The sequence below is a fragment of the Cynara cardunculus genome (assembly GCF_001531365.2).
Source record: "Cynara cardunculus var. scolymus isolate 2C chromosome LG 3, CcrdV1, whole genome shotgun sequence".
Taxonomy (NCBI): domain Eukaryota; kingdom Viridiplantae; phylum Streptophyta; class Magnoliopsida; order Asterales; family Asteraceae; genus Cynara; species Cynara cardunculus.
Window position 1 is genome coordinate 4,351,053 of NC_037530.1, and position 22,071 is coordinate 4,373,123.

At 31.6% G+C, this 22,071-nt stretch overlaps 2 protein-coding genes across 2 annotated transcripts; one reads left to right on the forward strand and one right to left on the reverse strand.

Annotated features, from left to right (window-relative positions):
* Window positions 1–1,378: 1,378 nt before the first annotated feature.
* On the reverse strand, window positions 1,379–6,693 carry LOC112510208. The gene is made up of 9 exons (XM_025115541.1): window positions 6,507–6,693; window positions 5,525–5,576; window positions 5,110–5,183; window positions 3,462–3,563; window positions 2,913–3,047; window positions 2,783–2,834; window positions 2,538–2,611; window positions 2,343–2,432; window positions 1,379–1,641 (listed from the first exon to the last, which is right to left on the reverse strand). The coding sequence occupies exons 1-9, from the start codon at window positions 6,641–6,643 to the stop codon at window positions 1,593–1,595; spliced, it is 765 nt and encodes a 254-aa protein (XP_024971309.1). The 5' UTR covers window positions 6,644–6,693; the 3' UTR covers window positions 1,379–1,592.
* Window positions 6,694–13,321: 6,628 nt separating this feature from the next.
* LOC112508647 lies at window positions 13,322–21,349 on the forward strand. Its single transcript, XM_025113326.1, has 9 exons — window positions 13,322–13,404; window positions 14,612–14,663; window positions 15,536–15,609; window positions 16,636–16,737; window positions 17,211–17,342; window positions 17,886–17,937; window positions 18,824–18,897; window positions 20,721–20,810; window positions 21,301–21,349. Exons 1-9 carry the CDS (start codon window positions 13,337–13,339, stop codon window positions 21,347–21,349), a joined length of 693 nt encoding a protein of 230 aa, XP_024969094.1. The 5' UTR covers window positions 13,322–13,336.
* The last annotated feature ends 722 nt before the right edge of the window (window positions 21,350–22,071 follow it).

Sequence of the window (22,071 nt, forward strand, 5' to 3'; positions counted from 1 at the left end):
ATATATATATATATATAGGGGCCTATTCAAGGAAGAACTGAGTTGTTTGTGGTAACTGTGAGAACCAATATTAACCACAAATCAATAGATAAATTAGGAAATTTATAAATTTGGTAATTTTAAATTAAAATCTTAATGCAAAGATATTTTTGGTATTTTAAAACTCTCATCTCTCCTCTCTCCTCTCTTCTATCTCCGGCCACCGTTCTCCGTCCTCCGGTGATACCACTATGATACCACTGTGATACCTAAAAATATTGACTCTGTTAAACAAAAGATACATTGTGATACCTAATCATATATAAGATGCATAGTGATACCACTGTGTTACATCTTCGATCGACCACACAAACGACATCAATGTGATACCGAAGCACATATATGATGCATTGTGATACCATTGTAGTATCACCAGAGGACGGTGGCCAGAGAAAGAAGAGAGGAGGGAGGAAAGTTTTAAAATACCAAAAATATCCTTGCATTAATATTTTAATTCAAAATTGCCAAAATTATAAATTTCATAATTTATCTATTGATTTGTGGTTAATATTGGTTCTCACAGTTACCACAAACTAATTAGTTCTCATTTGATTAGGCCCCTATATATATATATATATATATAGAGACTTGGGATCATCATGTGAGTCCAAGAGTATTTCGTGAGACCCATAAGACCAATTTTCAACCATTGGATTAGATCTACAATCTGAACATTTATAATCACAAAATTGCCACGAGACTTCTCAATAATCACGAAATTGCCACCGTACAACTTTAGACCATTAGATTATTAGCTTATAAAGTTGATCAATGAACATAAATTGATCTTGCAGGTCTCACGAAAAACTCTTGGTCTCACGTGAACCCAACACTATATAAATTGGTCCAAGAGGCAGCAATCCTTAGCGGGGTCCAAGGGGCAGAGCCCCTGGCTGGATCGAGCTGTAATATTGCTTTGTGAAAAATGCTTCAAAAATCCGAATTTGAAGTTTTAAACCCGGTTTTGACTCTGTTTTGGAAACCCGGTTTTTCTAACTGTCGTATGGCAGTTTTCGACCATTTGAGGGAAAAGCTGCGATTTTGGTCATTTGATTTTTGGTACACATATTTGATAACACGAAAACTCTCTTTTCTGGAAAACCACTGAATTTTATCCAATTGAAATTTCGATTATACCATCGAAATACTTCAATCTAAAAGTGATACACGACTTTCAGTGGAATCCAAGCAATCGAAAACCAGAATTTATAACAATATCACTCTACACCACTGTCATAATTTTCAATTAAAGTTTGTAACTTTATTATTTGGAATTGTTGATAAGAGAAAAACAGAGGACTGGTAGAAAAAAAACAGAAGATAATGTTAAGAAACTATATAGAAAGATATGCAGCAGCTCTACAGTCAATCTCATTCAAATATGAAGTGGCCTTTAAATAGGCAAATACACAACTGAAATGCTAAAAAAATCAGGACCCATAATAGTCACAAACTCCACTTCTTTATTCGCTTTTAAAACGAGGAAAAAAACCCATATGACCTGGTCATTTACAACTACAAAAGAAATCAAATGTTCACTTAGCGTATTATAGTTATACATTGGGATGCGCCATCAACAACGGATCATTTGTCTGCAAATCTCTGCAAAAATTAGAATGTTTTAAGAAAACATTGAACAAAATAAAAGTAATTACAATATATATAATATATTGTGATATTAGTGTTTGTATAATTATCAAATAAATGGTTAACAAATGATAAATACTAAACATAGATTTACATGGTTCACCCGTTACAAGGGCTATGTTCACAAGCTACTACAACATATGACTATTGAGTATATATAGTCTTGAATACGAATATGATTCCATAATGTCTATATATATCGACCCGAACAGAAATTTCAATCTATCCACCGACCACCATATATAAATTCTATACAACTCGTTACTTCAATGAGAACAAAATATATATGACACAAAGATTGACACATAAAATGTGCATAAATTTAGAGATATGACCAAACTTACATTTCTAAGTACAAAGATTCATTTCTAGCATGCATATATTTGAAAAAGTGTCCTGTAAAAAATTGAGTTTATAGGACAATTTATCAAAAGTGTCATATAAAGTTGCTAATGTGACACTTGTTAAGACGCTCAAAAGTGTCGTATAAACTTATTACAACACCTTTAGATATGACGTTTTATATTTTGATTCTATAAAACGGTCTATTGGGACACTTAGAGATTGGGGGTGTCCTATAAACCCAATTTTTGTTGTAGTGACATATATAAATCCAAACCATGAAAATTCATAACCAAGTTGTTTGTAGGACTTGCCTGTTTTTATTGTTGAAAATTAAAAGGGAAATAGGCTGTTGAGGTGAGAGGCAGTACAGCTGCCAAACTATGTATACACATATAGCAATGCTGTGAACATAGAGTTAAAAATGAATATCAGCACAAAATAACAGTAAAAATAAAATGTTGCTGTCTTTTCCTTGAAATTGATCATGATTTGCATTAACTACTTACCTTCCCAAACATAAAATTGAAAGTACCCATGAGACAGCACTTATCCAGCTTGATTCCTTATATGCCACCCACACCTGAAAATTAACTTAAGCAATTAAGTCGTAGCTTAACTATAAGTTAAGTTGTCCTCTATCATTGAATCAGAAAAAACGTTAACAATTATAACTGTTGTACAGTTATGTTATAACCGTCGATCTCTCATATAAATATGTGAAATAAGAACCAATTAATTAGCGAAGACGTACCGATAAAATGACATTGTGAATATAGAGGTCAGTGGCAAATGTCCATATGCATCTGTGTTTGATCAGCCCATATGAAGTGAAGGAGAATAAATACAAAAAGAAAGAAAGAAATTTGTATATGAATAAATACCGTGCGAATGGTTTGGGATGAGATGGAAGCCAATCAGCAAGACCCGTGTAAATTAAGACTCCCAGCATCAGGCAGCCTAGTGCAGAAATGATTACTCTTGCAGTTACAATAGAAACTCCCACAGTAATATGATCCCTGGTTAATTATATAACACAAATATGTATATAAAAACTAATTATAATAAACATTTTGATTAATTAAAATAACTAAGGATCTAGTCTATATATATATATATATATAGAGAGAGAGAGAGAGAGAGAGGGGGGGAGATAAAACGGGAATCCTAACTATTTAAGAAAATACGAGAACGGCTAAATCAAGTACAAAATCACATGTGATTTTATATTAAATGCCAAAAGAGTGTGTGGACGACCTATGGCCCATGTCTTCAAGTTGTGGGGGGAAATTCGGGTGAAACACATGTGATTTTGTATATAACGTTAGTGTAAAATCACGTATGATCATGTTGTTCTCTTATTCTCTTATATATATATATATATATATATATATATATTGTTTTCGTTTGAACCCGACTATATATATTCTTACGTTTTATGACGTCTGACCAACACAAAATATAATGGATCTTTTGAGGATTCTTCACGTGACAACTTGAAGAACTGCACAATGATGTATCCACATGTAGTAACGCTGTAAAAGGTAATTAAGACAGTTAATTTTACTATATATGACAATATTTCTTATTTGAACCTTTTCTTGTATATACATGTATATAAAATGTTCAAACAAAAATATTTTCATTTTATAAAAATGTATAAACACTCTTTTATTATAGTCAATCACATATGATATTAAATGAAAGACGTGGATGACCTTTGGTGACAATCCAAGTCACATGCACGCCACCAGGTCTCACATTTATTATCACATGTCATAGGAGCCACTACTAGAAACAAAATATCAGCAACGGAAAAAATCCCTCGCTAATCAGCGAGGGATTGGTCAAAAACCAGTTCTCTCGCTAAACATTCCATTGCTGAAAGATTCTTTCGCTGGTCCGTTGCTGAGAGCATTACCGACGAGCTTTTGACCGATGAATGATCAACAACGGAAGACCCATTTAACGACGGATCAGCGAGGGAATTTTCCTTTGCCGATACTCTTCATTTTTGTAATGAGCATCTTTAGGTTTTTTGTAAAATAAAGGTGTTCTCGTTTCTTTAAACCTCCACCTATATATATATATATATATAGAGAGAGAGAGAGAGAGAGAGAGAGAGAGAGGAGCGATTAAATGAAAACCACTCCAATTTGTAAAAACCGTAAAAACTACTCTCATCCGTCGTTAATCTTATGAAATTTTTTCATGAAATTGTTAATCTTGTGAAATTGTTTCATATAATACTTTTTTTTTTATGAAGTTGTTTCATATACTACTTGATGAAATTTTAATGGAACTGTTTCATGTATTTCTCTAAAATTAAAATAATGAAGATGATAATATACATGATTAACACCCTCCACAATAAAAATGGTTAATCAACCTCTCATAATTACAAAAAGATAAACAAAATAAAAAATTATGATTGGTTGAATGAGGTTTTCACGGTTTTTACAAATTGAATGGTTTTTATTTGAACTCATCCCTATATATATATATATATATATATATATATATATATATAAAATTAATCAAACAAGCAAGAAAAAATAACATTATAATAACATTAAATTATGGATTTCATTTATGAAATCTGTAGAGTTTAACAGTTTTCATCCCTAACTTCGTTTATTCGAGTATTTGTTCATGACTTTTGCAAAATCCAATGGTTTTTGTCCACCTGTTTATTAAAATTTTCCATTAAATTGATTTATATCTTTCCTTGTCGTTAACGTAGAAATGAAAAAAAAAATGCATTATTGCATTCATAAAATTAAGGTTATTACAATTATTTCCCTTTTGACTTTGTCAGAGTCGGTGGAATTAATTGATTGATAGACCAATATGAACCTCAAAAAATAAAACCCTATAAATAATGCTTCAAGTGTTTCTATGTCAACGATTATTTATATTTAAATCAGATGAAAACATACACTAAAAATGTAAAAAGTGAGTGTTGATGTTAATGTTAATATGTATGAAGAGAAATTAATGGTTATATATAAGTATGCATTTAGTCTGATCCAATACATTAACCTAATTTTTAAATTGATAAACAAAAATAATTAACATCACCTTCCAAGCAAAAAGGCTGAAGCTATTAAAGCAACCGGCACCATCAAGTTCGATTCCTTGTACACGAGCCATGCCTATACAACCACAACGCATCCATAGTAACGTTACTAAATAATTAAAAGACACTTGCTGCCTTCAACGAGCATCGATCTTCAATCACCGTGCGCTATAAACTTGTATCAAGTGAAAAAAGTGTTGACGGGTTCTACCGTCGCTTTTTTATTGGCCGTGAAGCTAATTTAATAAATGTAAACTCTCTTTTGAAGTAGTGAAAAATGATTCAAATTTGAAATAAGAGAAAAACTATGATATATATATATATATATATATATATATATTATAGATGTTGTTTAATTATTGCAAAACAACAACTAACTTAATTAATTAGCATCATAATTGAGATGAAGCTTCATACCCCTATAACAACTATTTTTATGGTAAAATCTGTTACTCCCGCTACCATCCACCTGCAACAAATTTCATAAAAGAATTACCATAAGTAGAAAAATTAAAAATTTAATAAGATTAAACAATAAAATCGATGGATGAGTGTGGTTTGCACAGTTTATACAAATAAGAATGGTTTACATTTAATCATTCATCTCTCTCTCTCTATATATATATATATATGTTATTCTCTCTCATCCAATAATTTGATAATTTGAATTAAGTGATCCACATTAGTTGGATATAGAAGTGGATGTGGTGGTTGTGGAGGAAGTAGAGGTGGTGGTGGTGCGGTGGCCAAGATGGTGGAGATATATAGAGGTGGTTATTGACGGTGCTATTGGTAGCCAACAGCGGTGGAGGTGGTAGAGAAGGTGTCCGATGATCAGTGGTCAACGGTGGTTGTAATGGAGGTATAGTGGTTGCAATATACCTAGAGATTGCAGTGAAAGTTTGGTGGTTGTCATGGACAAGGAGATTACAGTGGAGGTCTGGCGGTTGTGATGGACCCAGAGATTATAGTGGAGGTGGTTGATCACGATGGCCGGCCATGGTGGCTGGCGGTGTGGCTACCGGCGATGATGGTGGCAACGATGAGCACTTTTGACCATTAAAGCAAATAACGTATTATGATTATATCAAATGATGGTGTTATCTTTTTGTCCCATCTACATCTTGTCCCATGTGCAATTCATGTCTTCAAAATCAATACGACTTGATTTCCAATATCGTTGACTACATTCAGATTTATAACCACAAAATAATTAAAACATAAATCAATTTTGCATTTGAAAATACCAGGTTCATTTGTGATATGATAATATCATCATCAATCGGTTTATTAATAGTTAATGCTACGATCGAGAATCGAATTCAAGCGTATGTACGACTGCCCGTATCTATGCGTGATTTCGTTTCCGTAAACAACTAATATCTAATAATTTAATTACCTTGCGTTTAGGTTGAAACAAGAACCTAACCCATCAATGGTTAGTAAGTAAGCAAATGAAGCTACCATCGTAATAAAGAGTACGATGAACAACGTCTTCACTGCGATTCCCACAGATGCCGCTGCCGCTGCCGCCATTGTTAATTGCTCAGACACGGTCTGTTTGTGTGTTTGGGGGGATTAACAGTAGCTCATATATATATATATATATATATATATATATATATATATATATAAGAGAGAGAGAGAGATAAATAAAGGGGTTGATATTGCTACCCCTGCACCACCTTTCTAGCCCCTGCACCTTTGTTCCCCACCTCACAAATTTTTTCATACTCACATCAACACCACATTCACACACACTCACACGATTTTAATATAAAAAATTTAAATTTACACTTTATACCCTTATAATTAGTTAATTAATTTACTTTATACCTTTTCCTTTTAAAATTTTCATTTTATACCCTGATCAAATTAACATACATAATCGTATATCAATTAAAATACGTTTAAAAAATACGTTTTAATTTTAATAAGTTACACCATTATAATCGTCACGTCAATACCTTCGAAATAAGCCCAATATTGAATATTTTTTGACTTAATTATATCATTATATATATTATATACTATGAAAAAATATTTTTAATATTTACATTTATAGTTATTTATTTAATTTATGATATGCCATTTGTTTTTTCAATTTTTGTTTACATCATTATCACATAAAAATACATAATTTTATATTAACTAAAATACGTTTTAGCATGTCACGTTAAATTAGCTCTTATATATATCAAGTAACATGTTACATTATGAACAATAATATCGACATTAAGTACAAAATACGTTTTAACATGTGTACTCGTTTACATAATTGTAAAAATAATTTGATTTGAAATAAAGTAAAGTTACTGATTTGAAATAAAGTAAAGTTATTGATTTGAAATAAAGTAAAGTTATTGATTTGAAATAAAGTAAAAAAAATCGATATATATATATATATCGAACGATTTCACTCTCTTCGATTTCACTCTCTTATAGAATTAATCGTTCATTCGATTACACAACCTCCGTCGTCATCTCAACACGTGGCAATTGCAATAGTGCATGTTGATGGTAACCATTACATAAAGGTGGTATTAAATGGAGAATATCCAATGCCCACACTTACGCACCATTGGACTCGTTATCGTTTTGAAGATGCAAGTACATAGATTGTCCCGTATCAACATAGATTCAGTGCATATGAAGAATATATAGAGCGTACTCATACTCGTGAATATGTTGATTTAACATGAAAAATCAAAGTTTTAATTAATAAATTTAATTTATATTTGAAATATGTATTATTAATATTTTATTAATATGTATTATTAATATTTTATTAATTAATAATAATATAAAACATGTTAAAAAAATAAAAGGTTAAAAGTTAAAATATAAAAAAGTTAGGGTCAAAAGTTAAAATATTAAAAGGTTAAAAATGAAAATATTTAATTTTTGTCTTTTTGTTGTTTTTTGTCTTTATATGTAGGAGGGGGTGGGGATTTTGGGGTAGGAGGGGCTGGGGTTAGAATACCCCTAAATAAATAATGGCAATTGGCCAAGTCAACATTCACGAGCTTAATTATATATTAAGAGTCAAATAATTCAAGCAACGTGGTACGAGAGAATACCAATTGTCTATTAATTTTTCACAATATATAATAGCAAATGGCTCAACCACTATCCTCGTGTTCTCGAAACCTTTTTTTTTTTTTTTTTTAAAAAAAGTAGAAAAAACTTATGTTTTCAGATTTCTTTTAAGAGAGAAAGGAAATGAAACTGAAAGAAAGAAATCATAAATTTTCTCTCGGAACTTTTCTTCCGGATTATTAGAATTACAAATTACCCGACCTTTCGTTACAAATAACATCTTTTTAGAAAGATGTATTAATAAAAAAGACATATTTCGTTTCTTTTTCTCTCTCCATTTATTTTCTTTTCTCTCCAGATTCGAAAATCCAGTGTAAATTTTGGATTTTATCCCTCAGTTTTGGAATTCAAACGAAGTTGCTTTATTAAATTTTCATTTATTATAATCTAGCTATATATTTGATCCATGTGATTTGTCGAAAATAACATTTTTCATACAAGATGGTCATCATGTCTACAAAAACGTCAGAATTTGGTCTCTTACTCTAACTGCTGTAAAAATTAATGCCGTTAAAGGAAGGACATTTTCCTCCTTTTATCGATTTTTTTGTCTTTGACTCGATCAAAATTGAATGTAAATGAAATAAGATGTTGGACTTGTATTTACGAAATCATACAAGTTAAAATAAAATAAAGGATTTTGAAGTGAATAATTAAGGTTTAAAATAGGAATTGGTTCAATTTTTTTCAACCCTGAAATAACTTATTTGAAATTCATATTTTTTTTAAAACTAAAATGGGCAACCCTCACAACCACATGGGTAGGGTGGTCCTCACAATTATCAAAATGGACAATCTTACAACCATAAAATTTCCCCGGATATGGGAAATGTCCTCTTCACAATTACCAAAGTGGGCAACCCTCACAAGCACATGTGCTTAGACAAAATACATCAGACGTTAATGGTTCACTCTAATAATTACTCACAGGTTTTATAAATCAAACCAATGCAACGTTAAAAAGTTTTGAAACACAAATCAGTCAATTTGCCGCCGATCTCAATGATAGATCTTTAGGAACTTTCCCTAGTGACACAGAAACCCCTAAAAATAAGGAGCACATCAAGGTCGTAACTGTACTAAGTGAGGATAGTTCAATAGTCAATAATCACACAAATGAAGCCTTCAAAAAACCAACCCATCTAAACAAGGTTTCACACGTTTTTGATATGTCAAAATTTTCAATTTTGAGTCCTCCCAATGGAGAAACTCAAAATCCAGCTTATGTCCAAAAAACAGTCCCTCCATCCACATCCAACACTGCACAGCTCTTAGCTCAAACTTTCCACAATAAGAAGATTGTACCCACTGTCCAGTAGAAAAGTCTAACCAACCAGCTCCAGAGTTGCAAAAATTACTTATTTAAATAAAAAATTAATTATATTAAATACCATTTTCTACCCACCTCACATGAAGTTGAAATTTCGTCCCCTATTTTAAGTCTTTCTTAAAAACATATATATATATATATATATAATTAAAATAAATAAAATAATATCTTATAATTTAATTTATTAAAATTAAAATTTTAATTATATTTAATACGATTTTCTACCCACCTAGTTGAAATTCCATCCCCTATTTTAAGTCTTCCTTAGAAACATGCATGAATGGATTAAGCAGGATGTGAAAGTCTACTGTTTCTAAACAATTAATTATAAAAGAAAATATTTAAATATCAAAAGTAAATTAAATCGACTTCTTTTGAAAACTCAGCACCACATGACTTTTTTTTATATTTATCCACTTTACATTTACAGTTCTCTAAAAAAATCCAACATAAGCTCCGCTACCCTTTCACAATTAATACCATTTTCAACCCAATTATTAAAAATAAAACATTAAAAATGATGGATCCATTGAACACTAAAAACAATCTTCAAACACATACCAAACAACACTAAAAACCTAATTTAATATTATAATAATATATATTACATTAATATATCGTTGATAGATGCCAACTTTATTCACCTCTAAATATAGGTGCCCAAGCACGGTCCATTTGTTTCATATATGGTTATGAAATTTTAATGAAATTGTTTCATGTGTTGGACTTTTACTGACATATTTTTTCCATCGATAAAAGTCCCCTGCTTTGCTTTGTAGTCTGATACTTCCAAATTCCCACTTAATTGTAATACTATTTTAGAAACTAAACTTATAATTACCTTGATTCATCAATGATCATTTCTCTCATCCAACTTCTCAATTCCCCGTCCCACTAATTCCGATTGTAAATATTTCAATTATCCATATTTACTACTTTATACACAATTAATTTTGTTTTCTTAAAAACTAAACGTTTTTACGCCAATTAGCCTACGAGTAAGTCCGCCCGTTTATAGTGCTGGTAAAGACAAATTATCAAGTCTGACAAACATGTTTGGATTTGCTATAATAAGTACATTTGGACAAAAACATTTGGTTAGGCACCGGCTACACCCCATCCAAACCAGCAAATGATCACCTCTAAAATAGATATCCATCACATGAGACGGTACAACATGTATGATTGCAAAAGTGAGTATAACGACCTTTTTTTAGAATAATTACCTATCGCCCCTATTTTTTAAGTCAAACAAATTATACCCAAAAAACACAAATTATATCATTCGTACTTTCTCACAATATTTAGGGCTTGTTTGTTTTTTGAAAAAAACCACTTAATGCCTCTTAAGTCTGAACCGGTCAAACGTTTTTATTTTCAGACCGTTTGTTTTTTTATATAAATAAGAGCTGAAAAGCTCTTAATTTGCTCTGAAAAAAAAAAGTGATAACATAATCACTTAAATCCTCTTAATCGCTCCCTCCAGACTCTTCCCTCCATTCTCACCTCCAGATTTAGTCCTCCAAATCTAAGACATTCGATCTCCAAATCAATCACGACCCAGATCGATCCACATATTCTCGTAAAATCATGACCCAGATCGATCCAAATCTATCAGATCCAAAACTTGACTGATTCTGATTTCAGATTTCAGACGTAAAAACAAACAGTCTGACTGATTCAGATTTCAGACTTCAGTACCACCTCTTAAAATTCAGAAGTGAAATCAGACTTCAGACTTCAGAACCTCTTAAAAAACAAACGCCACCTTAGTCTTCTTATTTGAATCTCCCATTACTCATTCAAAGGCTCATAAATGCTCTCATTATTCTCACCATAATTGTTATTTTCACACGATACCACGCATATATCTAGGGTTAGGTTCTGGTGAAAACAAGGTTGTTGAAAGAAAATTAAATTAGATTAAAAAATTAATTCATCCACTTAGAATTGAAGTATTCTCACCATAACTATTCTTCTTACATGACGTGTGTATATATATATATATATTAAGAAGTAAATTACAAATTTGGTACCTGCGGGTTGCTGCAAATTACAATGGTGGTCCCTAGACCCTAAAATTCATGGATAGAAACCTGTGGTTTCACTTTTATTATGTTGGAGGTCTCTGCAGCTAACTTTCGTTAAACAACTCCGTTAACTCAAGGGTATTTTCATATTTACAGTTTCCTTTTTGTTTTCTATTAACATATAAATCAAATATATAATAACCCCTTCCCCTCCCAATCTCACCCTCGCCGGCAACATAGAGGATGTGACCGTTTTTGGGGTGGTTGAAGGTGAAAACAATAAGAGGATATCCATCATTGGCCTCCATTCTCTAGCAAACCCCATCCATTGATCGAGAATCAAACAAGTGGTGACGATGGTGGTTTTGAACGAGAATCGAACCAGTGATGTTCATTTGTGTTTTGGTTTCTTCTTCTCTACGAATAAGAAAGGCATCGAGATGTTCATTTGAGTTGGGTTTCTTCTTCTCCAACGAACAAGAAAGACAAACATTTAGATTTGGGCTTGTTGAAGGATCGGTCATGGCAATCTCAGTTTCATCTTTTTGTTCTTGCAAATGGCAACAAAGCACATGATTATGTTTGTCAAGAACCACGATCTACCACAAGCACATAAGGCAAAACGAAAACCATCGATTTGGAAACCCGAAATCAAAAATTGAGGATCGAGCAATAGCCTCATCAGATTTGCACAAGATTTCTAGATCGTTGATTCTAGGTTTGGCACTAATTCTTGATTCAAATTTGTGCAAGCATTTTTGCAGTTTGAAGATTTGAATTCTCATTGAACAAGAATTGAACCAGTGGTTTTAAAAGAGAATCACTTTGGGTTTCTACATCAGGGTTTCGGTTTCTTCAGGGATAGATCTAGGCATATTTAAGGATCAGTTTTGGTTTGGGTTTGTTCAAGGATCAATCTTGGACATCTTCATGATTTCTATATTTTTTTTCCTATTCAAATTATTTGATTTGTATTAAGATCTTGATTTAGACGAGTTTTATGTAACGATTTTTTGAATAAAATTGTATATTCTTGAAGTTGATATGCGTTATACACCTAAATTTACCGTGTTTTATGGTCGCTGGAGTTAGGATCGTGGCCGGAGAAGATGACGAAGTAGGGAAGAGATTTTTATTTGTTTTTGTAATTATTATTAAAGGACGTATACCTTTGTATAAAATGCATTAAAAAGTTGTACAATAAAAGAAATAGATATAAAAAATAAATCACTTTAAAAAAATTAATAAAAAATGAAAAATTATATCATCTACCAAAATGACCGTGTTCTAACGGAGCTTCTTAATATAAGTTAGTTTTAGGGACCTCCACCGTAACAAAAGTGAAACCACAATGACCCTATCCATGAATTTATGGTCCAGTAACCACCATTGCAATTCGCAACAAACCATAGGGATGCAATATGTAATTTACCCTATATAGAGGATGTAGAAAGACAAATATGTACTCACATGAGAGGCAATGGGGCCACATAACGAAGTTTTGGGTGTTAAGCCCTAATATAGTATTGCAAACCATGATTGACCGACTGCATATATTAATTTAACTATGAGGAACTTAGTCACAATCATGATGCTTTCCCCCATTGCAATTATATATTCATCGTCTACTCACTAACACATTACTCAAACCCCCCCCCCCCCCCCCCCNCAAAAAAAAAAACACACACAGAGAGAAGCCAGAGCATAATGGCGTCAACGACATCCGCGAGAATCGTAGTACAAACGTTGATGTTTGTATTGTGTATCGTGATGGGAGCTGCGTTTGCTTATGTATTCGCCAATAATGGCTACCTTTCTTGTTTCGACATACAATCAAGGTAGATCAGAAGTTTAAGTTATAGATTTTTTTTTATTGAAACGAAATCACGGGAAAAAAAAACACTGCAGTTTATTTATATGGCACAATATATGCCAGCTTTTTACACTTGAAACTTCATAACAAAATGCTGTGAAGGTGACTTTTTTTAACCTTCACAGTGTTTTTGCTGTGAAGTTTCAAATGTAAATATAGGGTTGGGTTCAAGTGAGACCAGCTTGTTTTTGTGAGACCCGTGAGACCACATTTTTACACTTGAAACTTCATAGCAAAATGCTGTGAAGGTTTCACAGTGCTTTTGCTGTGACGTTTCAAGTGTAAAAATGTGGTCCCACGGGTCTTATGAAAACAGGCTGGTCTCACGTGAATCCAACCCTATATATATATATATATATATATAGTTTAAGAAAAAAAATGATGTATGAAATTAATGTGAATACTATAAATATGCTTTAAATGCACGTTTTTAATTATGTACCATACAAATTGAATACTCAATTTTGATTTTTCTAAAAAAATAGTTCAAAACACTACAATAAAACTTGATTTTTATGAAGTATCGATACGATACTTTCTAAAAGTGTCAGTATAAAAAGATTAATAGAACCATTTAGTGCCTCTGGCGTATATATCAATTGGTAAAAGAGTGAGATGACTTTACCCAAATCAAATTAAGACGGGTTTTGGGTTCGATCGAAACCCCTCGCTAACCTTAGCTGTTGAGTGAACAAAAAATTGTTCTTTCACATTAACGTCCTTGAAGAAGGATTTCGTATGAGACTCGTTAAAGCTGTCGGTAATCAGTTTTTAGCAAATAAAACCATTTAGTTCTTGTGTCATCCATGGGTACAAAGAAGCGTTTGCAGCTCTAAGGGGCCGTTTACCTAAATGCTTACCTAGTAAGCGCTTACCCTTGGGAGTCAACACTGTAATTTAAGATTGTAGTACATCAAAATGATATCGTATGCAAAAATTACCCGGTAAGCGCTTACCCGGGTAAGAGTCGTCACCCTCACTTACCGAGTAAGACTATTCATCTTTATCATTGCTCTTATTGGGTAAGATTTTTTATCATTGTCATGTTTATTCAGTAAGGAAAATTACCCAGTAAGCATTTACCAGGTAGGCGTTTAGTAATCGGCCCCTAAGTAATTAATTATTAAGAAACTGTTTCCTCTTCAGCAAGTTTTTTGTGAAATTTCTTGCAGGTGGATGGCAGCGGCAATGGCAGAGTTTAACATAAATATTGTTCTCATATGGGTGATTTCATACTAAATTAACTTTTGTTAGGGGCCGTTTACCTAAACACTTATTCGATAAGCACTTACCGGTAAAATTTAACACTATCGCTTACTTACCGGGTAAGATTTTATTCACTAAAAATCATCGTATGCAACAATTTATCCCGGTAAGCGCTAACCATGGTAAGAGTCATCGTCCTCACTTACCGGGTAAGACTTCTCTTACCGGATAAGATTATTAGCCCTTGCTATATTCATCCGGTAAAATAAAATGACCGGGTAAACGTTTGGTAAGCGGCCCTTAGCCTTATAATATCAATTGTGTTTCCTTGTATTGCTTGTTTTAACATGGTAGGAAATTGTCTAAAATATCCAATTTTTTATCCCCTTATTTATTTTAAGATCATTTTTTAAGTAATTGATTGAAATAATTAAGATTTCGTAATTAACATTTAACAGTTCTTGAAATCCATTTTTTATGAATATAAAATATTCATAGAGTAACAGTTTCATAAGTTGTTAAAATGTTACTTGTAAAATACTGACACAAAAAATAATACTTATGTAACTTGTTAAAGTGTCACTTGCGTCTTGCTAAGTTTGTTAATATGCTACTTATCCGACTTGCTGAAAAGCTACTTGTGACGTCAAGATTTCTTAAGTAACACTTTAACGTTTTGCTAAGAAGTTTACTTTATAAATATTATATTCATAAAAAATATATTTCTCAAGTTGCTAAACTGCTATATACGACTTATTGATTATTTCGGTCAATTGAGTAGAAAAACAGCTATAAAAGGTATTTGGAAGAACGAAATAATATAATTTGCTATATTTCATTAGCATTTTTTTTAATTTTGAATCAACTAGGCTCATATGTGAAATGTGTAGGCATGGTTTGTTTACAAGGAGTCAAACTGGACCGTGGCAGCTGCTATAATCGCTTCAACTTGGCTTGTTGGAAGGTAATTTTCTTTTTGTTTATCGATTCAAACATATAAAATTACGATTCGGTAAAGTTCTTAAAGTTTTAAATCTGTAATAAGAATCAAATGATATTAATACATTCATATTAGAAGAAGAAAAAATCATTTAGATTATTACTATAAAAATAGTTTTTGATTAAATATTCAAAATGGAACTTAATTAGAAGGCAACGTTACATCTTTTTTTTAATCGTGAATCCATGTCGTTTATGAATTCGTGAACTGTTAGTGATGTGATTAGATAAATCTATAAAAGTGTAAGATTAAAAGTTAAAAATGTAAAAACACAAAGTTACATAAATTAAAAAAATAATTTCTTTTGAAAAAAGTCACCATGGCCGCCTCAAGTGGCCATGGACTGAGCAAACGCTTTACAGAAACTATATAAGCCTTATCATAACAGCAAAAACACGTCTGGCATCCGCCATGTCGCCTTTTTGAACACTGGTATGTATTAACAATTTTCTATTAGCTTAGATTTGTTTTTATCCCTTAAATGTTGTAAGTATTATCGAAGACTTCTTATGTCGATGTTTAATCATATATGATTAAACACGTGTCGCATATATTGACATCACATAGACGCTAAATCATATATGATTAAACACGCCTAATGAGTCTAATCATATATATGATATTGAGACTTCTCGCCTTCTAACAAAATGTTTAATTTTCCGTATGATCCTCCCTCTATATATATATATATATATATATATATATTACTAATATAATATTATAACACAACTTTTTATTCAAAAAATGCTTAAATATATATTTTTATTATTCAAAATCAACCAATCAACATCTTTATAAAATAATTACTTTATCCATGCTTAATATATTTGATATAGATTGAACGGTAGATCAGTCATTTCTATTATTCAGATTGTCTATCAAACAACAGTTTATGTTGATTCATATTATTTAATGAAAAATTAACGTTTTGTGGTGTAAATGTGTCATGTACAGTGAAATTAATTTATTGCTTTCAATACCTTTTTACAGCATAACTACATGTGGATACATCTTTGTGCAATTCTTCAAGTTGTCACCTGAAGAATCATCGACAAATCCATTATATTTTGTGTTGGTGAAACATCATAAAAGGTAAGAATTTATAAAATCTTCAAATTAATATATGTATTAGGGTCTGTTTACTTAAACACTTATCCGGTAAGTGCTTAATTAACGGTAAAATTCAACTTTATCTCTTACTTATCGAATAAGATTTTAGTCAAACAGAACGATATCATATGTAACAATTTACCCGGTAAGAGTTTTCGCCATCACTTAGTGGATAAGACTCTCGGTTCGTGTCTTCACTCTTACCAGGTAAGATTCTTGGTCCTTGCCATATTCATCCGGTAAAGAAATGTGACTTGATAAGCGCTTACTCGAGCAAGCATTTGGTAAACGGCCCCTTAATTAATACTCAATCCATCGAATATATCCCACTTAACACTTTAACTGCTTTATTATATCACCATTTATGATATTCATTTCGTAAAGTGTTATTTCTAATTAAGATGTTTAATTACATGATCTAATTTTTATACTAATTAAAGATCTGGGTTAATTAGGGATCATGTACGAATTTCTGTTGTAACTGCAAGAGTTATCGTTTCTGCACTAGGCTGCTTGATGGTGGGAGTTTTGATTTACTCGTTTATTGTTAATGCATCGTCTCCATACCATTCCAATCCTGTCGCACGGTAAAAATTACAGTTTTTTCATTATTGTGTTACTGATACCTCTATTGTTTTAGGATAAAAATCTGCTTTTTCGAAATTCCATGTTTCATTCTTGTTTCACTAATCATGTTACGACATGTTAATTATTTTGTTGAATATAAGTTTATTGAATTTATGTTTTTATTTTCTTCCTGAAGATATGTTTTCACTGATCGATGGACAAGGACAGAAGAAAATGCATGTAAACCAACTTTACTAAGGAAGACTTGTGTTATTACTGTAGTTTCAAAATATATACACCACAAAATGATAAGATGACATTTTTCGTGACCCTAATCCGTCCCTGATCATGATATTAGATTAATATAAAAGAAACGTTTCCGTATATATACCCATTTTAGTTAGCTCTTGCACCCATGTCGGACGCGATGAAATAAACCAAACGAGAACCACCATCTTCTTTATTCTAACTAGTTCGTTCTTTTTTCCGTTTCCGGTAACTTTCTATTTTTAGTTCTTTCATATCAAATGCAGTGTAAAATTGATATTGATAAATGGTTACAGATGCATGGTAGCAACGGTGATTGATATCTACATCCATCATGTGGTTTTATCGGTACGTTTTTTTTAACGAAATGCTACGGTTATATCAAAGGGACTGATATCTACATCCATCATGTGGTTGGGACTATAATGCCAGTGTGACATTGTAAGTAGAATCTCAAATTTTGGAAGAGTGCACTTATATATCATAATCAAAGGTTAGGACATCCTTCAAAGGAAGTGGTAGAGTTAAGAGTTGTTTGGCTTTTCTTTATTAAGTTTTATACGGAATAAAGATGTTTTTATGGATTAATTTATCTGTATAAATTAAAAAGATTTTGTTTATGAGGGTTTTTATAAATGAAAGGAGCATATATTTTTTTAATTGGGAGAGACAAGTTACGAATAATTTTGCTTTTTGCATAAAGTTCAACCTAAAATCTTACTGAATAATCTACTTTTTATATCATTAAGTCACTATCAAACATTCATGATAAATTATGAATCTCATTAAACTCATTGATAATTGGACAATGGGGCCACTTTCTCTTAGGAAACATGCTTTGGGGAGTAAATGGGTGTACACCATTAAGTACAGCTTTGATGGCAGCATTGAGCGTTTAAAGGCTAGTGTGGTTGTATTCGGACACCAGTAGATGAAAGGACTTGATTACAATGGAACATTTGCTCCCGTAGCAAAGATGGTGACGGTTCATGGTTTCTTAGCGATTGTAGCGCACCAAAAGAATTGGGAGCAACACGGATATCCATAATGACTTTATACATGGATACCATAACGAGGAGGACAAACTAGACCAAATACCCATGGTTACCCATAAGAAACATAAGTGATATTGATAAATGTGGTAAATTACATACAACATGTTATTTTTTGCAACTCTTATTAATAAATTATTTGTTTCTCTCCATAACAAGAACATGCAACTGTTTCATTTCAGGTGTGGGTGGCATATAAGGAGCCGAGTTTTATTAGTGCTTTCTTTTGGATAGTCTTACTTCTATGTTTTGGGAGGTAAGCCTTTATCATAACTAAGCAACCTCTTTAATTGTCACGGTTAGCGTTGGTCAGTCGCTACAAAATAGCAAATCGTGGGTTTGCTGTTATTCGACCATGATTTCGATATCACAATGCGGTGTGAAAACGGTTATTTTTGTTTTGGGTTTTTTAGTTTTATTAGTGGCAGAGGAGGACAGTGGATATGTAAATCTACTTAATTACCCATTTGCATTGTGATTTCAAAATTTACTATTAGATATACCGGGTTGGGTCCCAGTGAGAATGAAAGTTATGGTGAGAAGGATAAGAAGAGATTTTCATCCTTAGATCAATTCTAATTGAAGATCAACACTAATGAGATGCACTGAGATGCATCGGATCAATTCTCTTCTAAAACACAATCATGGGTGGACATGAGATTAAAAGCGATCAAGGGTGGAGATCGCTTCTTACGCTTCTTACGCTTCTCATCTTAACTCTCTTTCTCACACGATCCTTCCCCTAGAAAGGATATCCACCCTTAGATGCACATTAAAATGAGATACACCGAGATGAGATGCACCGGATCAATCTCCATATCAAGTGCGATTCATAGGTGGATTTGATATTAAAGATGATCAAGCATTTAGATCTCTTCTTACATTTCTCACATTAATTCTCCTTCTCACACAATCCTTCGTGTGTGTGTGTGTATATATATATATATGTGTGTGTGTGTGTGTGTGTGTGTGTGTGTTTAAAGTGGGAGCGTCAAATAAAAAGGTTAAATATGGTGATAAGTAAAAATACAAGATTAGAGAAAGGGTCATACATGATCATTGAAAAAATGAGGAATTTTTTTGGTTTGAAGATTTATATGTGAATCAACGTTCCAGATTATTCATATGGGTTCACATATGCATATTTGAATGATTTTTTAATGATTCACCTATGAATTTACTTTCTTTTTTTAGCTTGTAATGATATTTAGCCTTTCTATTTGAAAATACCCTTATCTTAAATTATTTTATTTTTTCACATGAATCATTATTTTTACCTGCCATAGCAAATTATCACTACAACAAAATTAAGTTTATAGGATGCCACCAATTTCAAAGTGTCCTATTAGACTCTTATACATTACTCAATTTATAGGACCAAAAAATAAAGTCATATATAAAAGCATTTTAATAAGTTTATAGGACGCTTTTAGGCGTCTTAACAAGTTTTATATGATACTTTTGATACAAAAGCGTCTCATTAGCTATTTTATAAGACATTTTTCAAAAAAATGTCCTATAATCCCATCTTTTTATACAACACTTGTTTTTATAAGGTATTTTTTCAAATAGTGTCCTATAAATAGCTAATGAGACGCTTTGTACTAAAAGTGTCTTATAAAATTTGTTAAGACGTCTAAAAGCATAATATAAACTTATTGCAAGGCCTTTAGATATGACCCTTCATTTTTTGGTCCAAATAAATTGAGTCCTATAAAAGAGTCTTAGTACGTTTTAAAATTGGTGTCATCCTGTAAACTTAAATTTGTTGTAGTGTATAGACATCACCATAGAACGCAAAAATCATAAGTTTTATGTATATTTCCATAGAATGTGTATTGTGAGGTAACTATAAATAATGAAACAAACTAAAACGTTATTGGCCTACCAGTATCCACATTACTGGTAGAGTTTAACCTATCAGAAGGTTAAGAGTTTAAACATATAGGACTAAAGTATGTGCACTCCATGATCATATAACGATCCTATGTGTTTGATTTGCATCATCATTCTGAATTCAGCTACATATAATTCGATACATATGTTGATTTGCTAATGTCTATTTTCGAATCATTACAGCATTATTACATGTGTATATATAGTTCGGCAACTGTTCTACCTCTCACCTCAGCATCCTATTTCCCTCATACTATTCAGCAAAAGTGACAGGCAAGTTCTGCAATCAACTTATTAATTTTGACAGCCTTGCATATATAAGTATGGTACAAAGGGATGGCCATTAATCATGTGACGATCTGTCCCATATAAATAGATTTGTAATATTCTTATAAATTTAAAGTTATAGATTATTAATAACTCCTACCATCATTTTAAAGTGAATTAGATGTTATTGGGTTGGGATTGCTTGTTGTTGTGGGCTATTACAATTAACGTATCAGATATTCTCCAAGTGTTGAGATGTCTTAAATCGTGATCGAAATATCTTGTTGTATCATCATTGGAGTAACAAAAAGGTCCAAGTTATTTATGGTTTCCTTAACGTAGCATTTGTATCAGGTGAACCGTATAAATTCGTAGCATTGATCATCTTTTGTTTGATTATTTAGCAATACTAATATCAAAGCGTATTATAGTTACTCTTATTTTCTGTTTTTTGGGTAAAATGTAACTTTTTCTTGATATGTTTTTAATCTTGCAGATATTTACAATCAAATGATCCATTATTGAAGGCACATTCCGATGTATAACTATTATGTAGTCTATTGTAACTGTTTTTCTTTTGAATAAATATGGTATCCAACATTTGTGATCCATTGTTGAACAATTATTTGTGTTGAAGGATTATATGCCCTCATCATAGATGAAATGATTGAAAGAAAATTATCAAAATATTATGATTTATTATAATAAATATTTATTTTTACTGTAAACTCATCTTTATTTAAGAAGCTAATGTTTACTGAGAATTACAGATTCTGTATTTTCTATTTACTGTTATTCTTTATCGTTTTTTCAATGACAATTTCTTAATTAAATTTGGTATTTGTTGCCAAAGACATTATCTTGTTATCGTGGGAATCCTGTTGTTAGGCAATTCTTTTCTGGGGAGTTGAAAATTTTCCATTTTCAAAGCAGAATGGCAATCTTGAGTTATTTAAGAGCATCTTTAACAAATTCTGTAATTGTAAATTATTATTTAAAATCTTTACAAAAATTACATTTAAGTCCAATAATTTCTTTCCTTAAGATATTACAACATTAATTATATTATTAAAATATTTCATATTTTTAATAAAATACTATTTTTCTTTTAAATTTTAAATTAAAAGTTTCTTAATGATGGAATGTAGTAAAATAATATTTATTTCTAATGGTAATTACTTTTTGGGAGAGTTAAAAAAAATGTTAAACATTATGACAGGTGTAAGTATGATTCTTTCTATAGAAATTTGATTTTTGAAAATTATAT